Source organism: Stegostoma tigrinum, chromosome 3 (assembly GCF_030684315.1).
Source record: "Stegostoma tigrinum isolate sSteTig4 chromosome 3, sSteTig4.hap1, whole genome shotgun sequence".
NCBI lineage: Eukaryota > Metazoa > Chordata > Chondrichthyes > Orectolobiformes > Stegostomatidae > Stegostoma > Stegostoma tigrinum.
Window position 1 is genome coordinate 30,662,786 of NC_081356.1, and position 15,336 is coordinate 30,678,121.

At 40.8% G+C, this 15,336-nt stretch overlaps 1 protein-coding gene across 2 annotated transcripts in view; it reads right to left on the bottom strand.

Moving 5' to 3' along the window:
• svep1 (sushi, von Willebrand factor type A, EGF and pentraxin domain containing 1) overlaps positions 1-15,336 on the bottom strand; it is a 225,117-nt gene that overhangs the window by 180,046 nt on the left and 29,735 nt on the right. For both annotated transcript variants that reach the window (XM_048527619.2, XM_048527618.2), the window contains exon 3: positions 9,453-9,629. In XM_048527619.2, coding sequence (XP_048383576.1) covers positions 9,453-9,629 — 177 coding nt within the window. The remainder of the gene's footprint in view (positions 1-9,452; positions 9,630-15,336) is intronic.

Genomic DNA, 15,336 nt, shown 5'->3' on the forward strand with positions numbered 1-15,336 from the left:
AACATATTCTTTTTGTTTACAGAGAACAGAAACCTGCACAAGAACGCATTACTAAACAACCTTTTTATAAACAATGGGCTGGATTTTCCAAGAGGCAACAATCTCACGAACCAGTTATATTTATCGCTGAGGCATAATTAATTTATTCTATCAGGAGTCAGAAATGATGCATCTGTCTCCATTGGAATCTTAAGCTAGATGGTCTCCTTCCACTTAAAGTCTACGTGACATCATCAGATTGGGTGGAGCTTAATGCAACTTCGACACAAACTCTTTCAGAACCATTACCATATACAACGATGGCACAGATTTTTCACTGGCCAAACAGTCCTTATTCCAGCGTTAGATGGGAGGTGTGACTGGGCACCCTGGGGAATACCCTTCATAGCTGACTATGAAGGAATTGCACGGGAAATTGATAACCCCACTGAGCAATTCATCTGCACTTGGAGACTCTGTAAGTCTCCGTTTAAATCAGAGAATCCCTTCTTCTCTATGAAACCAGAGAGCTCTTTATTTCTGAGAGGAGATTACAAATAAGCTCCTTCATAAACGTGGAGCCAAAGTTCTATTTTGACAGTTCTCTCATGTGGCGCAGAAAATAAAACAGAAGAGGCAGAACTCTTACATTATAGTGGTCTTGTCAGTCCTCACTTCTACTGCAATCAGCTGCCAAGTTACATGACAGACATTCAAGTACTGGGGGTATTGTCGAAATAGCTTATGATATTAGTCCCTGAAACTAATGACCTGAGTCAAAATGTAAATATAGGAGCAGGGGTAGTCCAATTTGTCCCTCAAGCCTGCCCCACCCTTCATAACATGATGGCTGGTTATTTACTCCAACTCTGCTACCCCACTCTACCCTAAATCCCTCAAATCCTTAATGAGAAAGACACTGCAGAAACATAGAAAGGAAATGTCCATGGTGATTTAAGCAAAGCATATGATTGTTGAGGTTACATGAAATGTTAAAATTGAGGGCTACTTCAAATGAAAATAACAGCATGTATGACTACTGAGGATATAAGCCACAGAAACAATCCACTCAGCTCCATCCTTTCCATGCAGCATTTGTCCATCCTCCCAAATTCCTGATTCTAAATCTATCATCATAAGCAAAAAAAACTGCAGATGCTATAAATCAGAAACACAAACAGAAATTGATGGAAAAGCTCAGCAGGTCTGGCAGCATCTGTGGAGAGAAAGCAGAGTTAATGCTTCAGGTTGAGTGGCCCATCCTGAGAACAGTTCATAACCACCCATTCCATATTTTCCGTCTGGCTTGTCTTGGAAGAATTCTAAAAAAAATACACTTCAACCATTCCATGGCATATCAAGGTCCCTATTCCACAAATCTTTGGGTGAAAAAGTATCTTCTGTAAGATGCTTCAAACATCTCACTAATAAAAAAGAATGTGGGGGAGGAATTAACTACTATCACTAAAGAAGTAGTATTAGACAAACTAATGGGGCTTAAGGTAGATATGTCTTATGGCCCTAATAACATGCATTCTAAGATTCTTCCAGAGCTATTGGATATGTTAGTTGTAATTTTCCAAAAATCATTGATTCTGGAGAGGATTGGAAATCTACAAATGTAACACCCTTTTCAAAAAAGGAAGGTGTCAAAATGCAACTAACCGTAGGTTGATTAACTTAACATCTATTGTTGGGCAAGTATTGGAATCAATTTTTAAGAAAGTTACAGCAGAGCATTTGGAAAATCAAAATCTATCACACAGAATCAGCATGGCTTCATAAAAGTGAAGTTTATAAGAGCCCTTTGAGGAAGTGTCAACCAAAGTGGATCGAGGGGAACCAGGAGATGCATTGTATTTGGATTTCCAGAAGGCACTTGACAAGGTACTTCTCAAAAGGTTAAGTCAGAAGAGAAGAGCCCACAGCATTAGAGGTATTGTACTGGTATATGAAGAAAATTGGCTCCTGGGAGGAAACAGTGAGTGGAAATAAAGAGTTTCTTTATCAGGTTGGCAAGCCATGAACAGGAATCAGCCACAGGGATCAACTGTTTACAATATATATTAATGACTTGGAGGAAAGATGTCATTATACTGTAACCAAAATTGCAGAAGACACCAAATGTAGGTTGAAAGGCAGGTGGCAAGAGGGATACAAATAATTAACAGTGAGCTATTAAATAGGTTTAATAAGTGGGCAAAATGTTGACAAATGGAGTATAATGTTATGATGGCGAGATTAAAGGTTGAACCCTTCTAACAATTAAATGGAAACACCAGCTCCAATCTGTTATGGAGGGAGTAGAGGTTCCCTTCTAATAATCAAACCCAAAATACCCAGGGAAGCTTGTCTTGCCCCTCGCAATCTATTAAGTGTTAAATGAAAGGAATCCCTGATATTCAGGCATTATCCCCAAATAAAAAAGACTCTGCCAGATCTTACATTGAGTGCTAGGTTCCAGTTAAATACTACGATAACAAGTTGTAACAGTGAAAGTTCAAGCAGCGGATTAGTGAAAGACAGTTACACCAATAGAAAGATGTGGAATGGTCAATGCTAATTGTTATTGACCAAGAGAGAATTCACCTCATTTTGAAGCCACCAGAAATATCCACTAACTGTTAAAATGTTCACTCCTTCATTCTTTGCAATCCTAAATTGGATATTCACTGCTGGAGGATGTTCACATCTCTGAATCAAAATGGCTTGAAGTGAATAGAGCTAATTTGAGATATGACTTTGAACCATATCTTAAGCAGAACCCTGCATATCGATGAGATGCGAGACCTCACTGTGTCAGCTCTGTAACTGCAACACAGTTGGCATAGATCTTCGACGCTCCTGCCTGATTATACAACTGGAATAGCTTGCAGGTTAGGAGTGGTATGGGACAGAGTTAGATGCTGGAGATGATCATTGTGGAGCTCTGGGTCCATAAGATCAGATCAGATCAGGACAAGAGCAACAGCCAGAGCTGAGGTGAAACACCGACTCATCTGGTCTGAGCCATGTCACTGCTGGGAGTGAGGGCATGGGTCAATGAGAGTATGGACAGTGGGTTGGACAATAGACGTGTCTGGAGGTCAGGAATCCACTAGAAAGCCTGGTATGAATGGAGTTTCTATCCTTTTAAACAAGGGAAAAAGATCTCAAATTGAAGGGAGCCAGAGACAGCAAACCCATTGGCAATTAATGTACTTTCATGGGTGAACTGGAAATGGAACACTGCATTGTTCCAACTGCGATGAACCTTTACAGTATGACAGGCATTTTCAGAAGGACTGGGTCGAGAATTGTTTTGAAACAGATTCATTAGGAATTCTTGAGTTTCCTCCAATTTCCATAGAGCCCAGGGTGGCCTCGCCATCAATATGACAGTTGTTTGAAGTCCCAACATAACATCTGCCACAAGTCACATTCCACCTTACCAGTCACTGAATCAGCAAAATGTTTTCATAGTGACTGTTTTGTTCATGGGGTTTTTTTTGCTATTTAGGGATTGGAGACATTTATATTTTGAAAAGAGCCAGACCAAACCAAGCAAACAGAGAGATGCCTGGTTTATATCATGATGTCTCCACTATACAATTAATCCCCACAAATAATTGAAATGCCCTGGAATTCAAACTGTGCTCCCAGTTTTACATATAGCATTATTATCTCATTAATAATCGAAGTGTAAAGTTGAAGTTTCAAATTATAACTTAAATGTGTTATTAATAGTGTTTAACCATCAATTTTAATGAATCACCTATCCACAGCGGCAACCAGTGTAATATGAATTACCTGGTGAGTGGTTCATATTTTGATTGCATCTGGAGACTTAGAATTATAACAAATATTTCAAAACTTCAATTTATTTGGCCATGCTTAGCATCTATTTTCTCTGAACAGATGACACAATGTTTACATAACCGTCTGAAGTCTATATGCAATAAATAAACCGTGTTTAATCCCTCAGTAACTTATTGTCTCTACTTCACTCTTACAGAAAACATTCCTTCTTTAATATGTGTCACTGAGAAGTGAAAGACCTGCATTTATATCGCACTTTTCACAACCATAGGATGTCTCAAAGTGCTTTGCAGCCAATGAAGTTATGTTTTTGAATTGCAGTCATTGTTATAGTAATGTGATAACTGAATTTGAATTTAGAATTTCTTGTCATATGTATTTTTACAAGAAACACACAGTAAAAAGTGTTATAAGTCGCCCTACTGTGGCGCCTGTAGATCTTGTTCTTTTGATGCTGGGTGATACATTAGTTCTGGCCAAACTCTCTTTCAAATGATATGGTCAGTAAGGAGCTTGCAGTCAAAAGTGAGACAAAGTGTGGATTTGGATGTTGATTTATGTGGCAAGATGTAATATGTATTTTTCGTGCTTACATACAGATAAGAACTAGACTCTGATGTGGAAATAACAATCTTCAAGTGAGTTAAATAGCCCTGTAAAACCAAGCAGTCAGTAAGGAGTACGTAGTCAGGAGATTACACCTAAGTCAGATGTAGACACAGTATGGAATTACAAACTGATTCTTGTGAGATACAGAGGTACTCCATTATTTAACTTCTTTAAAATCAGTCTCTGCAAGGAATCTGTCTGTCCTTGACTCTGAACTTGGTAAATGCAAGCTTCTATTGCATTACTTTAGCTGCGTAAATGATCAACTAATTTGTTCTGATGGCTGATTTACAATGTAGAGTGACGCCAGCAGCATAGGTTCAATTCCCACATTGGCTAGGTTACCACGAAGGACTGTCTTTCTCAGCCTCTCCCCTCACCTGTGGTGAGGTGTACCTCAGATTAAACAACCACCAGTTATCTCTCTGTAATGAGCAGCTGTTGTGGTCCAGTGGGATTACGGCAACTTTATCTTCATTGTTAAGTATTTAGTAGTGTGTACCAGTAAGAGTAAAAAGTATTGTTTACTTCAGTCGTAGCAAGGTTAACTCATAAATAAAGGAATGGTAGGGGTGCCCCAACAACAAGAATGCATGTTGTATGCATTGTGGAAATTCCAAAATGCTTCATGTGTCTTGAATTAATACTTGTGCAGGAACAGCCATCAGATACAACAGCTGGAGCCCCAGGTTTCAGAATTTAAGCAGCAGCTAATGTCACTGCAGTGTATCCGTGAGGCTGAGAGTTACGTAGAAAGCCCATTTACAGATGTGGTGACTCTGCAACTTAGGCTTTTGCGGGGCTGGAGGGAATGGGTGGCCACCAGGCAGTTATAGAGGGTCACCAGGTCAGGAAGGGTTCTGAGAAAGGGTCATCAGGTCCGAAACATTAACTCAATTATTTCCTTCACAGATGCTGCCAGATCTGCTCAGCTTCTCCAGCAACTTTGTTTTTGTTCCTGATATATAGCATCCTCAGTTCTTTCAGTTTTTAATTAGTCATAGAAGGTCAGGTAATGGAGAAGTCATCTATGTGCATCCTCTTCTCCAACCAGTAAGCTGATGAGATGATGGTTTCGCTGGGGAATGCAACCGGTGCTAAGTCCATGGCACTATGGGACACTCAACTGTGCAGAAAGACTGCAAGAGCCTTAATCTTGTGATCTGATAGTTGGTCAGCAGATAGATGTTTATTTGGCCTCAGACTTGATTCTAGGATAGTGTAATGCCTCCCTGCTGCCAGGTCAAGGATGCAACTGAGCAGCTGTAGTGGAGGGTGGATGAACAGCCAGCTATCATTACCCACATTGGAAAAAACAACATGGGTATCAGAGATGATGGGAACTGCAGATGCTGGAGAATCCACGATAATAAAATGTGAGGCTGGATGAACACAGCAGGCCCAGCAGCATCTCAGGAGCACAAAAGCTGACGTTTCGGGCCTAGACCCTTCATCAGAGAGGGGGATGGGGAGAGGGAACTGGAATAAATAGGGAGAGAGGGGGAGGCGGACCGAAGATGGAGAGAAAAGAAGATAGGTGGAGAGGAGAGTATAGGTGGGGAGGTAGGGAGGGGATAGGTCAGTCCAGGGAAGACGGACAGGTCAAGGAGGCGGGATGAGGTGGTAGGTAGGAAATGGAGGTGCGGCTTGGGGTGGGAGGAAGGGATGGGTGAGAGGAAGAACAGGTTAGGGAAGCGGAGACAGGCTGGGCTGGTTTTGGGATGCAGTAGGGGGAGGGGAAGAGCTGGGCTGGTTGTGTGATGCAGTGGGGGGAGGGGACAAACTGGGCTGGTTTTGGGATGCGGTGGGGGAGGGGGAGATTTTGAAGCTGGTGAAGTCCACATTGATACCATTGGGCTGCAGGGTTCCCAAGCAGAATATGAGTTGCTGTTCCTGCAACCTTCGGGTGGCATCATTGTGGCACTGCAGGAGGCCCATGATGGACATGTTGTCTGAGGAATGGGAGGGGAGTTAAAATGGTTCACGACTGGGAGGTGCAATTGTTTATTGCGAACCGAGGTTTGTGGTCTTGCAGTCAAAATCTATGCAGCTAGGAGAAAAGTAACAAGCAGATTCGAAAAGTAATCATCCAGCACCGCATGTATGTGAGTTCAGGAATAGCAAAATAAGACAGACAAACGTGTGGCTGGAAAATTGGTGCCGGAAGGGAGGGCTTTAGTTCCTAGGTAAATCGGGTCCAGCCCTGGAGAAGATGGGGCCTGCATAGGCCGGATGGATTCCATCTGCACAGAACTGGAACACAGTTCTTTGCAGTGCGGACGGGAGAGTTTAAGTAAGTTGGGCAGGGAAGTGGGGACCCACGAGTAGTTTCGATCGGAACCAAAGATTAAAATGGGAGCCAGAAATTACTGGAGAGTCCAGTAGGCAAAGAAAACAAAGCTTGGAGAAAATACTTGGCAGTGCTGAAGGGCATCTGCTTCAGTGAGTAGCAAGTCAAGTAGATGAGACGTGGGCACAAACGGAAATGTGACAGTATGATTTCAGAACTAATACAGAAATGTGGCTTAAAGCTCAAAATTAGGACAAAGCCAATTTTACTAAGTTGAGGTGCCATTTGGTATTAGTGGGCTGGAAACAGCTATTGAAGGTAAATCAGTAGAGGAGCAGTGGGAGGCAAGAAAAGGGAGATTCAAGGGGTTTAGAATAAACATGCTCTCATAAAGATAAAGAATGAGATAGCCAGACTAGAGAACCTTGGAGGTCAAAGAGCATACAGGATAGGATAAAGCAGAGAAGGATCACTCAGGTCTGACGTCAAAAACACAACACATTGAATGCCAAAAGGACTATAAACATAAAGGTGTGAAATCGAAAAGAAGGTTTGGAAAGTGACTGGACAACACTAAAGAATATCGGCTAGTAAAAGTAAGGTCTTTCCAAAAATTGTTTTATTAAGGCATGAGGAGTAAGAGGATAACTGTGGAAAGAATAAGACCCATAAAAGATGAAATGTGTAGAGAATGAAAATGTTGGTTTGGTTCTTAATGGTTTGGTCTTCCCAAAAGATAGCATGGGGAGAGGCAATGCAGGCATTTCAATTGAGAAAGGAATATGATGCACTGGATGTGTTATACAAAAGGTACAGAGGAAGTGATGGTGGGATTAGCATCATTGAAAGTGCATAAATCATCAGGGCTAGATGAAAAAGAAGCCAGCAAAGGAACAGTAGGAGGGCTGAGCATTAATTTTCAATTATCACTGCATGCAGATATGGTGCTGGTGGACTGAAGGACTATTAACGTTTTATCTTTGAAAGGAATTGAGGCACAGATCAATTAATTGCAGGCCAGTTTAATACTGGAGAAAATACTGGAATCAATTCTGACAGGCTTGATAAACTGTTATTTACAAAAGTGTGTATCAATCAAGGATAGTCAGCATGGATTTGTTAAGAGAAGGTTGTACCTGATGAACTTGATTGAAGAAACAAGAAAGAACTGATAAGGATACTGCAGTTGATGTAGTCTATTTGGATTTTAGCAAGGCTTTGCAGGTTTCCACATGGCTAAAGCAAAACTCATAAGACCCAGGAGAATGTAGCAAGTTGGATACAAAAATGGGTCACTAGCACTCAACAAAGGTTGATTGTTGGTTAGCGTTTTTTGTGACTGGTAGGTTTGAGTATGGTTCTGCAGGGTTCAGTATTGGTTCCCTGTATTTTTTGGGGTATATGTTAAACATTTGGAAGTCAGTGTTAGGAGCAAGAACTTTGCAAATATCACAAAAGTTGACTGCATGGCCTACAGTGAGGTGCTTATCAAACTGATTCATTGTGTCACTCACTAATAGCCAGGGAATTAATGTGGGAAGCAAATCTGCCATCCTTATCCATTCTAGCATGGACGTGATTCCAGATGGATAGAAAAGTGATTGACTCCTAACTGCCCTTTGAAATGGTCTAGCAAGCTACTTTATTATATGGAAGAAGATGCTAACCATTACCTTCTCACTGATAATTAGGAAAGGGAATGAAATATTCATGCTGCCAATTTGCACAGCCCATAAATGAATAATAAAAAGAATAATGACTCAAAACTGAGAAATATCAATCAAGCCCAGACAAAAGCTCCCCATCAATAATTCAGATTTTAAAGACTGCAGTTTTGTATACAGTCCCATTTAAACATAATTTCTACATTCAACACTAAGCAACTTGCCACTTGGAGAAGTGTGAGATGATGCATTTTTTGAGATCAATTAAGGCAAAGAATTTACTGATGAATGGGAGAACATTGAGAGGCGTAGAATAAGTGAGGGGGCTTGAAATAAATGAACACAGGTCCCTGAAGGGAGCAGGATAGGCCAATAAGGCACCTACATAGACATATGGAAACCTTGCTTTATTGTTGTTTTACAGAATTCAAGAGCAGCAGGTTTTGCTGGAAATGTATATATCATTAGTTCGGGTACAACTTCAGTATTGAGTATAGTTCTGGGCACCTCATTATGGAAAGCATGTGCTTGCACTGTAGAGGGTACAACAGAGATTTGGGAGGATGTTGCTAGAACTGGAAAATTGCTACTACGAGGAATAATCAGATAGGTTGGAATTATTCTCCTGGGAACAGAGAAACATATTCGTAATAATTGGCTAAGAAATGCAAAGAATGTTATAACATGCCCCTCAATCAGCATTAGTTGAGATTCATTCGATTCAACGGTCATAGCGGGATACCGGTGCAATACAATGTGACCATTAGAATTTCACAATATTCAACAGGATAGTAAAAAGATAGAATCCAGTGATTTATTGCTTTTGTGGTGCGTAGAATTTTACATTTTTTCTTCTACAGTTTTAACACCCAAGTATTAATTGCTGCATGTACTGGTGAATCCTTTCATTGACCTGCGTTTTTATCACTTCAGATCTGTGTAAATTTAAATCACAGTTGATTTTCCAAGAAGTAATCACCTTATACATGTGCTGAAATGATTATTCCCAATGCTAGCTCTGTATTAGAAAGGATTTACATACGGTGTGTACATTCTGCCCTTCCCAAATCAATGGAAACGATTAGGAGCCTTGAGGACTCAAACTCTCCTACCTGTGCACTCATGCTGCAATCCCTTGCCATAGTAGCCTTTCTCGCAGATGCACTCGTATTGGCCAGTGTTAGTGCCACACTTGCAGCTTGCCATTTCATCGCAGCAGTTCTGGCCCAATTCACAGAGGAATGAACAGCGAGCTCGGTCTTCCTGGATATAGTCACCGGAGGGAAGATCTATAAAGAAGTAACACATCTTTTTGGCAGCAGCCTCATTTATTCCAGTGATTTTTATTTTCCACAAAAAGAACTCTCTGCAGTGCTTTTCACGACCGCGGTGCCCATGAGCATTGCTGACCTTGAAAATTCTATCTAATCTGGGGTGCAGTGCAGTGCAATATGTACCATACTCTCACATTGGCTCAGCAGCTGGCACTCCCACCTCTGAATCATGGGTTGTATGGATTCCAGTCCCACTTTAGAGACATAAGCACCAAATCTCAGTTGAAACTCTGAATACAGAACTGAGGGAGGTCTGTTCTGTCAAGGGGGCAAGTTAGATGACAATTTGAGGCACTGTATGCCACTTTTGATGGAAATAAAAGAGTGCGCAGCTCTTGCAGTGATGAAGTACTGTTGTTGTGAATTATTAGCTTCTAGTTCATGTGTTTTAGACTATACCTTTCACTTTTAGGAATATAACTTTAAGTTAAGGTTTAAAAGTTCAGAATAGAAGAGGGAAAGAACTGTAAAAGAGCTTATTTAGCTGGAGACGTACAGATGTGATGTTTACATTCATCGGGAGAGATTCCTTTGTTTGGTACTTAGAGCTAAATTAATTTAATAGCATTCAGTGAACAGTGAGATCCTGTTGTAATCTGAAATTACTGTATAGAGGCCGGTATCCCATCACCAAGTTACTCTTTATTTACATGTGCACTGTGCATGGGCTCTGGCAAACTAGCTCAGAGCTAGTCCTTAGAGCGAGGAGGCTCTCAGAACCTCCTGTTTATATCTGTCATCCAGGGCTCCCTAATTGGCCTTGGTTCACAACCCCAATTAAGGATCTCATAATCGATGAGATCCACCTGCCCACGTTCCAATCACTACATAATCTATTTACTTCATCAGCTCAAAAAATTGTAAATAAGGGATAATCAACTTTAAAAAACACTAAATAACTATGGGTGCCAGAAATCAGAAACAAAAGTTCTCAGAAAGGATCACTGGACCCAAAACATAAACTCTCATTTCTGTCCATAGTCGCTGCCAGTCCTGCTGAGCTTTTCCAGTAATTAACTTAAAGGTCAGTTTAAGGATTGCCTATTTCATCTTGGGTTGAGTTTATGATGTCCCTCGGGTTTGAATTTATCTCTGTGCTTGCTGGGAGAGTTTCTACTTGCAGTTGGACCTTGTGAGGCTTGCAGCTTACTGAACCAAATGACAAACCTGCTCCATAAAAACAAAATAACCATTGTCCAAATTAAATTTATCTTAATCCCAGTTTGAATCTAGTTTGAACCAAATCCCTATGCTTAGCAGAGATCCTCCCATTGTACCCTTCTTGGGAGCAACAGAAAAGCCCCTAGTGTGAAACAGGGGTATTTACCTCTGCAGCAATGGGGAACAAACCAAGGTGGATGTGCTCTCTTGACAGAGTGCCAAAGTGCAAGTCAGCTCTCTCAGAACCAGCTGGACAGTATCATGGATGTACTGGGGGGGCTACCTCTTCTATCCTAATGGCTTCCCCCTCACGGCTATCTCAGGGTCAAGGTTGGAAGAGCATAAAAAAGGAGTTCTACCTAGCGTCAAGAATTTTTGCCCTCTTTGTTTTTAGAGGTAGATGCGCCATCCTCTGGTACATTCAGGAATAGCAAGCATCCCCATTACAGCATTTCAATAATACACTCATTTCAATAAATCAGAGACATTCAAAGTTCTCCCAGATTTTAGGATGTTATGGCCACATTAGAAAATTTATTAGAAGGACTCAGAAAGTTGGTGAACAATATAAACCTCATCTGATCCTTTCCATCATATTATTTCAGCATACACTATGTTTGAATTTCTACAACTACCGAGCCTTTCATGTCCTACCCACCATTAACGTCCAAATTCTGCTGGCCATATCCTGAGTCTCATTAAATACCAATCTTCCATTGCCCCTGTGCCCACTGATCTACACTGGCTCCTGGTTAAATGATACCTTGATTTTAAAATTGTTATTTTCGTTCACAAATCTTTCTATGGCTTTGTCTCTCCCTATTTTTATAATTTCCTACCATTCAACCCTCTGAGAGATATACATTCTTTTCAGTCTGGCCTCTGAAACATTTCTGATTTGGAATATTCCATTTCAGTTGCTCCTTGCCTTCACCTGCTAAGGCTCTGAGCTCAGGAAATCACTCTCTACATCTCTCCATCTTTCTCCATTATTTTTCTCTTTTAAGATGTTAAAGCGATGTGCATTTGTCGTGGGTTTTCAGTACCATTTCAAATATCACCTTTCGTTGATGTGTGTCAAAGCTGCTTTGCAATGCTCCTATGATTTGCCTCTGAACTTTTTGGATATGTTTAAGGAGTTATGTAATTGCATGCTGTTGTTGTGCCTACCGTAAAATCATAGAATCCCTACAGTGTGCAAACAGGCTCTTTGGCCCAACAAGTTCACATTGAACCTTACAGCATCCCTTCCAGACCCTGCCCCCTTCAAATTCACCTAATCGGCACATCTGTGAACACGACGGGCAAGTTAGCATGGCCAATCCACCCAGCCTGCACATCTTTGGACTATGGGAGGAAACCGGAGCACCCGGAGGAAACCCACGCAGACACGGGGAGAATGTGCAAACCCCACACAGACAGTTGCCCAAAGGTGGGATTGAACCCAGGTCCCTGGCGCTGTGAGGCAGCAGTGCTAACCACTGTGCTGCCATGGCACTCCAAAACCATGACCTCAGGACCTCAATTGTTGGCGCTTTACAGCCAATGCATTACCTTTGAAGTGTAGACACTGTGGTAAATTTAGAAAGGTGGCAGGCAATTTGTACACAGCAAACTCCCACGAACAGCAACGAGCTATTGACAAATCATTTGCATTTAGTGATGTTAGTTAAGGGATAAATGTTGCCCAGGCAACTGGGAAGAACTCCCCAATCTTCTTAAAAATGTAACCATAGGATCTTCTACCTCTACCTTGTAGGGTAGATGGGTCTCAATGATGTCTCATCCAAATGACAGTATTTTGGCAGCGCAGCTCTCCCTCAGTACTGCAGTGCAGTGTCAGCCTAGATTACACGCTCAAATCTCAGGAGTGCATCTTTAACCCATGGTCCTCTTTGAATCAGAGAAGTGGCTGCCACCTACTGAACAAGGCATACTGGCATTGTATTATTATACTCAGTAATTGATACAAATGGTAATTGTTGCACTTGTATGGTGCTGCTGCATGCAAAACTTTGCAAAATGTTTGTATTTATGCAAATATAATGGCTTTATTGGGAGATTGATTTCTTGTTGACAAATAATTTAGGTAGCCTTTCTAAAATTAATCAATTACAGGATGTAGGCAAGAGTCTAGCTCTGTTTGAGTAATGAAATGGAGTACAATGGAGTATGTGATGGAAAAGTAGTACTTAAACTGTAAGCAAGAATCTACAGGACAGTTGTAAGACTAACTTTGTTAAATAGTGCAAAAACCTGGGCAACACCAAGAGGAAAGGGGCAACCACCGCACAATAACAAGATGGCGATGTTGAGGTGGAAGTCTGAAGTAATGAGAAAGGATGATATTATGAGCCAGCAGATTAGGACATCAATGATGGAATCTGAAGGATGTAGCTGAGAAGATACTGAACTGGTCTGGGTAAATGTTGCGAAGAGAAACAGAAGATGTGTTGAGATGGAGATAGGCTGCCAGGAAGAATGAGGATGGGAATGACTAAGGTCAGAATGATGTGTTGGCATAAGACTGAAAATTGAGGAATTGGATAAGGAATGGGTGACTGGCAGGTGGAAATGGAGAAGGGGATTAAACATCATTATTCCATTAAGCTGAACGAGAGTGGAGGTGTCACTGGCAAGGCCAGCATTAGTGCCCTAATTTGGAAGGTGCCAGTGAGTAATAAACATGAATGCTAAAGCGAGGCAGCTAGATTGTTTCAGAATACTGTTAGTATCAACCACATTGCTCTGTGCTTAGAGTCATACGTGGGCCCCATTCAGATAAGGATACTTTTCTGAAGGACATTAGTGAACAAGACAGATTTATTTGGGGATCAAGTTGCATGGTCAACATTATAGATACAAACTTTTAATTTCATATGTTTTTGATGTATTCAAGGATCTTCCAGTTATCATTATGAATTTTGAATGCATGGCTTGAGATCACTAATCCCATACCTTACCACTATAGCACCACACTCCAATATATATGAGTATTTAAGTGAGAAACACATCCTTAACTTCTCAAAAATTGAATGCAGATTTATATTAGCACCAGCAGCCATATAGTATAGGATGTCACAATGTAGTTTATTGTCAATTCCAATTAACAACAAACTGTCAAAATAAACAAAGAGAAACTATTTCCTCTGAAATATGCAGTGGTGTACTAACTGAGCGCAATATGAGGCTGAAAAGTGATCATTTCTCAAACAATTCATGATTTATATCAGAACTGCCTTATTTTTCTCTTGATGGAAGCCCTATGCACTGAACACTGCAAGTTTCTATGATATGGAACTTGCCACAAATAATTGTGATTGTGACTCACTCAAAAAGCAAGAAGCAAGAGGTTGGTCAGGCCAAATCTTCCCTTTTGATTTGTAATGGATTTTAAATGTAAGTTGGATGGATACTTGAGGACAAGAGAATTACAGGGTCTAGACAAAAAGCAGGGGGTGGGACTAAACACAACCATTCTTACCAGTGGCCTGCAGCAACATAATGGACTGAATTCTCTTCTTTATAATGTAAATTTCTAATGTGACGATATAAATATCTTTTGTTTTAGAGGTTGAATTTTTAACTAGTGGCATATGCGTTTGGGTTTGTGTGTACGACAGGCTTAATAATTAAATTGACAGTCTTTTTGGAGTCATGATTTTTAAAACAATATGTAAGAAACAGTAGGTGCTGGAGTGACAATGGGAAGATGTTTGCATTATGATAATGCTGCGACTGAAGACAGTAAACATTTAAAAGCACTTAGATTCCTTCTGGATCTGAAGAAACAGGATTTTTAAAAAAAAATTTCTAGGGGAAAGCCAATAGATTAAAAGACTTTGGTTTGTAGGAGATCTGGCTGAGGTTTGATGCAGAAAGAGTTTCTCCTGGAGTTCAAAATAGTTAGGAAATAGATTACCTCAGTCGAATGGTTTTAGTTTGAAAATTCCAGCACAGAAGTGTTTGGTTACAAATCTAAATGGTTTACCTGGAGTTTTAAAAAAGGATTAAGCTCAGTTGTGTAACGAAGAAACGATAAAGGATATCAAACTCTAATGACTAGTAATTGAAAGGATCAGTTAAGTCGAACCTATTGTTGTATACAGATGAGAACCATCACTGACATCTGAGTACTTTAAAGTGATGGTGTTGGGGTAGATTCTGTCATGTGTTTTGAAATCTTTCAAATGGTGTCATGCATAAATAACTTTGTTTATTCTATCTTCATTTCTTTTGCATTATAAAATTCTGTTCGATTGTTTCAGTTTCAGGTCCAGACCCTTCTTCAGAAATGGGGGGAGGGTTAGGGAGCTCTGAAATAAATAGAGAGCAGGGACGGAGCTGGGGAAGGTAGGTGGGGTAGTGATGGTGAGTGTAAGTAGGCAGTGGTGGGGGTTGGTCAGTGAGGTGGGAGGAGCGGATAGGTGGGAGAGAAGACATACAGGTCAAGGAGGTGGGGATAAGAAGGAGGGTTGCTCATGGGATGAGGTCGGGGGTG